This window comes from Hordeum vulgare, chromosome 6H (genome assembly GCF_904849725.1).
Source record: "Hordeum vulgare subsp. vulgare chromosome 6H, MorexV3_pseudomolecules_assembly, whole genome shotgun sequence".
Taxonomy (NCBI): domain Eukaryota; kingdom Viridiplantae; phylum Streptophyta; class Magnoliopsida; order Poales; family Poaceae; genus Hordeum; species Hordeum vulgare.
This window is the reverse complement of record NC_058523.1, coordinates 207,008,191-207,016,556: the sequence shown is the minus strand read 5'-3', so window position 1 is coordinate 207,016,556 and position 8,366 is coordinate 207,008,191. Positions and strand designations below refer to the sequence as shown.

Sequence of the window (8,366 nt, the reverse complement as noted above, 5' to 3'; positions counted from 1 at the left end):
TACGCCCGTGAGACTCAAGCAATACAATCAAATATTCCATCAATCCATCTATCCCTTCTAACACTTCCGTTGCAACACATGGGTTGCATAACAATACATTTAAGGAAGTGGAATTATAAGACCGTAAAACGATGGAGTGTTAGATACACCACTGATTGCGCATTTAGCGGCGAGAATGAGCTTGAACCGTAACCTCACTAGTTCTCTAGCTCTGGTTTTCATTTGGTTGATGTAAGGCTCTTGTTCTTGTAAATATTTTACCACTCTCATGTGAAACTCCTCATTAATGCATAGGCAGCTCATTATCGTTTCCTCAAAAGAAAAAAGAAAAATTGTAGTGTAGAAACTTTCTTGAAGGGCCGCAGTCGTACTTTATTAGAAAGGAACAGAACTCTTATAAACTTTTACAGTCTATGCGATCTAGACCAAGCACTATAGGAGCAAACCTCAGAAGGGGAACAACCAGCGGCTAACGTTATTATGGCGGGAATAACGGAACAAAGCACCCGGCAATAGGCTAGGCCTTCCGTTATTTACCAAGTATATAGGTGCATTAATTAAATAACAGAATTTAAGATAATGATATCAAGCTCATGTTATCACATGAGTCAAAGCACCTGCATCTAGCAACGCTAACATTAGTAGCTGAGCAAAGCCGAATTAGCCATTCAAGTTTGCTAGGAAGGGATCAGTGTTTGGGTTCATGGCATATCAAGAGGCAAATATTTCAGTGGTAGGCAGAAAGCATATGACAAAGGAAATGTAATCTAGCATAACAAGCCTAGAGATGGAATCAAGGTCACATCATCTTGCCTGTGAGATCCTCAGCTTGGAATGGTTCTTGTTCGTCCTGCACGTACTCTCCCGAATCCACGTACTCGTTCTCCGATCCCGGTGATACCCAACATAATAATAACATCCAATAAACGACGGCACCTCAAGATGCAACAAGCACATGATGCATGAGATGAATATGAGCATGCATCACTATTTCTATCACTAGCACTAGCAAGAGAAGGAAATACATGTTCCTGTACAGAACTGCATCCTAAGCTATTTTTACATGCATGAGAATGAGATGATCATATGCGTCTCGTGAAAACAATGCAAAACCATATAAAGAACATTACAATCGGAGCTACGGATCAACGGGAATCAAAGAAACAAGATATGAAGCCCTACGTGTCAAAATCATCACCACACACTCAAATGGCACAACTCTGGTATTTCCAGGTTGCCAAGACATAAAACAAGCCATCATGGATGGGGTGGAGCAAGTAAGAACACCACATCATCAACTAAGCACTCACAAACACCAAAATGACAAAACTACACAATCTGCCATAAACTGCATCATAGCACTTTGTGAGCTAGATGCAAAGCACCTACAGCCACCCAAATATGACAAATAATATACGTGTCTGTAGCTAACCAATAATACTATAAGCACAAGCAAGAATCACACAAAAAGGAATTAAACACAGGAAGATACATAGCTGCAAACTTGCCCAAAAACATCAGTTTTCAGGGACTTAGTGAAAATTCCAGATTCTCACTTTCTGTCTATGTTCTGAAGCATTTTGACAGCAGCCAAAACAATAACTACAGGACTCCAAATGCAATGAAATTTTACAGGGAGCTAGAAAAACATATCAGGTCCAACTTTCCAGTTGAAAGCTAAGGCTAGATCAAAACACATTGACCTGCACAACCTCATCAACAGGAGAAGAAAATATAAACAGATTCTCAGACTTAGTGAAAATCTCAGATTTTCACTAATCTGGAATTTCAGCCACATGCCTACTTTGAGTGGGCATAACTTGCACATATGGAATCCTAATAATGGTATGAAACCAACATGAGGTAGAGGGGGTCACCCTCTACTAGCACAGCCAAGAAGCAATCCTTTGTGCTCAACAAAGCACATGGAACCAAGCTCTAAACATAGAAGAAAATGAAATATGTCATCTCCAGAAAATGTCCCAATGGCAAAACTGAGTTCACCAATGGGTTCCTTGGGAGATTATACCCCAAAAACATATATAATATGTGGGCACTTACTTGGAACAAGTGACCACAAATTAAGAAGGAAGAAGCTACTCCAAATCATGTGTAGTGAATAGTGCAACAATTCATGTGACTAACACTAGACCAACTACTACATAGTTATGCTCATGTGCACAAAGACAATAGTGACATGAGGGTTTGAACCCCATGTTTGTGTCATGCACATTAGCATCTCATACACTTATCTCACTAGATCACCCACACACACACACATCATGCCCTCACTCATATGAACATGAGGAGGTGCACAAGTTGCAAGTGGGGCTGTTTTCTCCACACACATACAACACCACACAACCACATGACTACACTTGATCCGAGGAACAACATGAAGGAAGCAACCACTATGCAAGTGAACATGGCAACAACACTTACACACACCTACTAGATATCACATATGGGTGCAACACTTACACACACCTACACATATACATATGCACACATCTAGAGCAAACACACCACCTACACATACTAACAAGTACAAAATACTCACACAAGTATATGACTCATACACTTACTCCTACTACATGTGTATGCTCAACACACACATCTCCCCATCCACTACCATATGCACATACTAACAAGAACATGTGTGAAATACATCACCTTAGCCACATACAGACATACATACATGCACTAGCTCCACCACATGTGTGTACATCACACACTCACAACATACATACACACATGCACTTGCCTACTACAAGTGTGTGCACACACACACACAAACATGCACACTCTCTGCCTCACCTTTGCTTGCAGTAGTTAGGAACAAAATATGCCCCTTTGATGACTATAGACTAGGCACAAAGTGGTGGAACAACAAAAGTAATACCAAATAAAAGAAATGACAAGAAAAATGCAACAAAGGCTCCTGGGAATCGAACCCAGAACTTCCTGTACACAGCAACAACACCAAGCCACTGCGCCACTGCAACTTTGTCGACAGGGTAGGGGAGTAAACAGGATAACCTGTTCCGGTTGTTGTTGTGCAGTTTAATTCGAAAAACAAAAGGTGTGCCAAGGGGGGATCGAACCCACGCCCTCTCACCAGGCACCACACACTGCTACCACTAGGCTGCAGCTCGACACTTAACTACATAGGGGCAGCAAATCAGAAGAAGTACCCCTACTGCTAACTCTGCTGCCGACGACTTGCCGGAACAGGGGAGGGACCTCGTCGGCGATCTGCTTGCAATTGGACTAAGCGCTCTCTATGGAAGGATGCAGAAGCACCCACGGTTCCATTCCTGCACCTAACTACGCCCTAGGGGCCCTACAGTGACGGATCCACGGTGAGCGGCTCTCCGGCGACAGAGACGACGAGCTCACCCATCTAGCAGCTACGGAGACCGATCCACGACAGGGAGAAGGAGGGGGAATCACTACCTAAGGTACGGGTCGAAGAAGGAACGCCCGTAGAGGAAGTAGTGGAAGCAGAGCAACGGCGCGGCGGAGATCGTCGGAGAAGGGGCGCCTCCGGGAAGAAGACGAAGCAGAGCTGCAGCGGTCGATCCAACTACGGGAACGGGCTCCTGGAGATGCCCTCGAGATGCTGGTCCCTTCGAAGAGGAAGAAGAGGAAGCAGAACGACGGCGATGACGACCTTCATCCTTCAGCCATGGTGGAGCCGAGCTTCTTCTTACCTTGTTGCGACGAGAGAGAGAGAGAGAGGGAACGAGATCTGGACGGAGCGGAGGCGGGGAGGAACCCTAGCGATTGCACGGACGCCAAGGCTCTTTATAGGGCGAGAGGGGGGAGCGAGGGACGCCCGACGGCACCATGTGCGCGGCTCTCTCTCCGGGGAACAGAGGGGAACGAGAGAGAGAGAATGACAGGAGGGTCCCACTGCCTCGCTGGAAAGGAGGTTGACGATGAGGGACGCGCACCGGGCTGCGAGGGGAGAGGAGATGGGCCTCTAAGTGGGAGTAAGCCCACTTGGGTGCGCCAGATAGAGAAAGAGAGCACCCTGGACTGCTTCCTATTTAATTAAAACAGGGAAAAGGAAAATAGGCACAGGGCAAAATGAAAGGGATAAAATCAAATGGAAAATTGCCCTGGACCTGAAAATGAACCAGTTATTTAAATAAAATACTTCCAACATTTATGGGGCTACTTTCATAAATCTAAAACAGCATTTATTTATTCTGTTTTGTGATTTATATGCACCCTCAAGCCCAAGAATAAAACTCCAAATCATCACGTCATCATCTCCACAATTTACTCTAAACCCAAGACATTTTTAAATCAGATTTGGGGAAGATGGAATTTTGAACATGAGATAAAAGAAAGAGAGGGCTTTGAATTTGCGAAGTTTTTTTTAAATAATGAAACCACAAACTCTCTTATGCCACACACCAACACACATGTGATCACAAGTCCATCATCACAACATCCCATCAAACACCATGACAAGACAAGCACAAAAATATATCCACACAACCAAAGAAGAACATAGTGCCACATGAAATCATACATGCATTAGGATCAAACATGTTCATGACAAGGTGGACCCACATCAATAGGTTCCAAATATGGCAACTACACATCTGGGGCATTACAGTGACCAAGTGATGCACGGGTGACCAAGTGCTATTCAGCACGTAATCAAAAACGTGTTGGACTCTTGTGGGCTTGTGTCGTTGGCTTCTCGCGTGACCAAGTGTTGCTTCCTGGTGGACTCTTGCATGTTGTTGGCTTCTTGCATCGGTGCATGTGCTGGTTTACACATATATGATTGAGACAAGCAAGGTTGGCTCCTCCTTCATGATGCATGCACGTATAAACATATTTCCACATGTTTGGCTCATGTAAGCTTCAATACCTCTAATCTTCATATTTATTTTGCAACCGCCTTCAATAATTCTCACACATATGCAAATATGAAATATTTTTGGTCGTATCCAAGGTAGCCATGTCCTCATCAAGTTCCTTCTAGCATTCTTGTGCACTTTGTGTGTGGCCCGCAACCACCACTCCTCAGTAGAGCCGAAGGCCGAGCCTAGGATATGGAAGTCCACACCTGACCACGCCCTGAGCCTACCCCAGACCTCACTTGAGAACTGACAAAGGATGAAGAGATGATCACAGTCCTCCGGCTCAACGTGGCAAAGTGAGCATAAGGGATCACATGGACAACTCCGACGCTGAAGGTTGTCCGCCGTGAGGCACTTGCGATGGACCGCCAGCCACATGAAGAACTTACATCGCGGCGTCGCTTTGCTCTTCCAGATGTCACGGTGGTAGGGAAATTGTACCTTGTCCATGAAGAACATTTGGTAAGTGGAGCTCACAGAAAACAACCCGTCCTTGGATATCTTCCAACAAATGTTGTCTTCTTCTTCCCTGAGCGTTACCGATTCACCATGTCCCAAATCCTCAGGTATTTGGCAATCGCCTGTACACAGAGATCGCCAGTAATGTCCCTGACCTAGGCACGTCCATGCAAGGCCTGAGCAACCGTCTTGTTCCGTCGACGCACAAAAGAGAAGAGGGCATGAGCCACCACAACGATCAAACATCCTCCCGGGAGCCAGTTGTCAGTCCAGAACATAGCCTTCGTGCCATCACCGAGCTGAACAGCAGAACCGATCATGAATAATGTGGAAGCCAAAGCGTTTTGTGGTTTCGGAAAGCATTGCCACGGGCGATCAACAGAACCCCAACGGGCGAAAAGGCATTTGCATCTCAGTGCACCGCCAAACTAGCTCAAATTCAGCACCCCAAGCCCACCATATTGTACCGGCATGCACACCCTAGACCAAGGAAGCAGGCAATGGCCTCCGTTGATGTTGTCCTCGCCCTTCCAAAAGAAGCTCCGACACGTGCGATCAATCATCTTGATAGCCCACTTGGGGAGCTGCAGCACCGTCATGAAATGCACCGGCAAGGCCATAAGGACCGATTTGGCCAAGGTTAACTTCCCGACGACCGCCAACAGTTTTGGCTTCCATCCTTTCATCTTCCAGGAGAACTTATCAATGAGGGGCTCAAGGTGGTGACGCTGGAGCCGATAAATGGAAAGAGGAATCCCCAAGTACTGCAGCGGAAAAGGTTGGAGCTTGCACGAGAAAAATGCTGCCACGCTACCCGCTAAGCTGTCGTCACAATGAATGCAAGTTACAGAGCATTTGTTGAGGTTCACACGTAGACCAGAGCCATCCCCAAACAGGCCGAGGAGGGAGGAAATACCATGAAGATCTGTGGTCAAACAGGCTCAGCAGTGTAGAAACTTTCAAACTTACATTTTTTTTATTGAACACGGTACCATCAAAGTACCGTGCATATATCCTATTCCTATGATCATCTTCGAGAAGATTGAGACGATATATCATTTTAAGATTGACGAAGTTTTCAAAAACGTCTTTACAATCGACAAAAACGTCTTCTTTCATGTTTCTTTTCGTGCGCCATGTGATTTGTGCACACGTAGAGAAAGGAAAAATATCACGGTTCTCTTGGGCTGCCCAATGATTTCTGCACACGCACACAAAGCAAAAAAATCTCATCCTGGCGTGGCGTAGTGTGTTAGGCCAAAAGAACATGACGAAAACGAAGTAAACCGAGCTGACTACCAGCAGCAGCAATACCGCCGTCCATGTCTCGCTAGGAAGCAGAGAGAGAAAGCTACCAATCGGACGCTCGGGTCGGAACCTGTCTGCTACGATCCAAACCATTTGGTACTGTAGCAGCGTGCGCCGTTCCGTGCAACATGTTTGGCCGTGCCGATCGACACTTGGAAGCCGCATCCACTTTTTTTATAAAAAGGCTCCATCCGCAATTCCTCGCCCGCCACCATCATGTCCTGATGTCCCTGCCTGCCTGCTTGGCGCCACCAGCCATCGGTTCCTGACGCCAGAGCTCGGCCCGCACGAGAGTGACCACACCCGCGCGAACACGTAGGCGGAGCGGGACAAGATGCCAATGGAGAGGTCGGTGTCGCTGGCCGAGAGGAGCACCGTCGCGGCGCCGGCCAACGACCTCCGGTGCCACAGCGCCTCCTACGCCGCCTCCTACGTGCCCACCAAGGTGCAGCGGGCCAGGAGCACCACCTCCGTGGCGGCGCCCGCCGTGCAGCGGAGCGGCAGCACGAGGACCGTCTCCGGCGCCGGCCCCACCCCGGGGCTCAACCTCCGGTGCTACAGCGCCTCCTACGCGGCCTCCTACAAGCCTTTCTCCGACGGCGCCGCCCAGGCCAAGGGTCCCAACACCACCACCGCCGCCCCCACCTGGTGCTCCGCCGGCCGCCGCTCCCTGAACCTGAGGAGCTACACGCCCTCCTTCTCCGCATTGGTCGACAACGATGCCCCGGCCCCGGCCAAGACAGCGGCGGCGGCTCCCGACGACGCGGACGCGGAGCTGCAGAGGAAGAAGCGGCTGGTGGCCTACAAGGTGTACGACGTGGAGGGCAAGGTGAAGGGGTCGGTGCGGCGCAGCGTCAAGTGGATCAAGGTCAAGTGCTCCCGCGCCGTGTACGGCTGGTGATGAGCCGGCGATCCATCCATACATCCATCCATGTTTGCTCTGCCTCCATCCGCTCCCGGTACGAGATGTTGTGCAGCTGAGCTTAGTACAGTACGTATGAGCGCGCGCGTGTTGATTACTCTTCGGATCTTTGCTCTTGTGCTTCTTCTTCTTTCATCTTCTTTCTTGGAGTAGGATTTTTGACGATATTTGATGTGGCATATGTACAGAGTACACTAGCGTGAGCGGCGCTTCTGCTCGTGGTGCCTTGTTGGTGACCGAGAGAAGCTGGTGTGTGTTGTCCTTGTACATACGGATTATTTCCTCCCCTTGTACCATCGTCTATCTGCTTATGTAATAATATATAGACACTATGTAGAATAAGATTGCGCCAGATGTAAATTACGGTACTAGTTACTACTCGCTGTGTATCATAATATTTGTTGTGAAAAGAACTAATCTAATTCTCCCCAACAACAAGTATTTAGAAATATTTCACATGTTCCTACTCCACCGATGTCTACTGAACTCACTTCACCGATGTCTACAGCCTACTCTCTGGATGGATTTTTCCTCTGCTTACTGTGTTTCGTCTTATCTAACAAGAGTGTGTCATGTGAATCTTGAGCTGAAACACCAAAGAGGAAGTTCCCTAGTACAGTCGGTTAGCTGAAATGCCGGTACAAGTGTTGCGGAAAAAAGGCAGGCCGTGTCTACTGAATTCCGGATTCTCTATGGCTTGAAGGAATGGATTCTCATTCTCCATGGCGACCACACCCTGCACAATCATAATCATCATCTTCAGTTAGAATCAATTGGCGTCATCTTGTGGGATT

General features: G+C 47.6%; 1 protein-coding gene across 1 annotated transcript; it reads left to right on the top strand.

The window, feature by feature from the left end:
- Positions 1-6,842: 6,842 nt before the first annotated feature.
- Positions 6,843-7,914, top strand: LOC123401664. The gene has a single exon (XM_045095508.1). It carries the CDS (start codon positions 6,985-6,987, stop codon positions 7,549-7,551), a length of 567 nt encoding a protein of 188 aa, XP_044951443.1. The 5' UTR covers positions 6,843-6,984; the 3' UTR covers positions 7,552-7,914.
- The last annotated feature ends 452 nt before the right edge of the window (positions 7,915-8,366 follow it).

Excerpts from the sequence above, each read along its gene's own strand:
- LOC123401664 (XM_045095508.1), top strand. The coding sequence starts at position 6,985 with ATGCCAATGGAGAGGTCGGTGTCGCTGGCCGAGAGGAGCACCGTCGCG.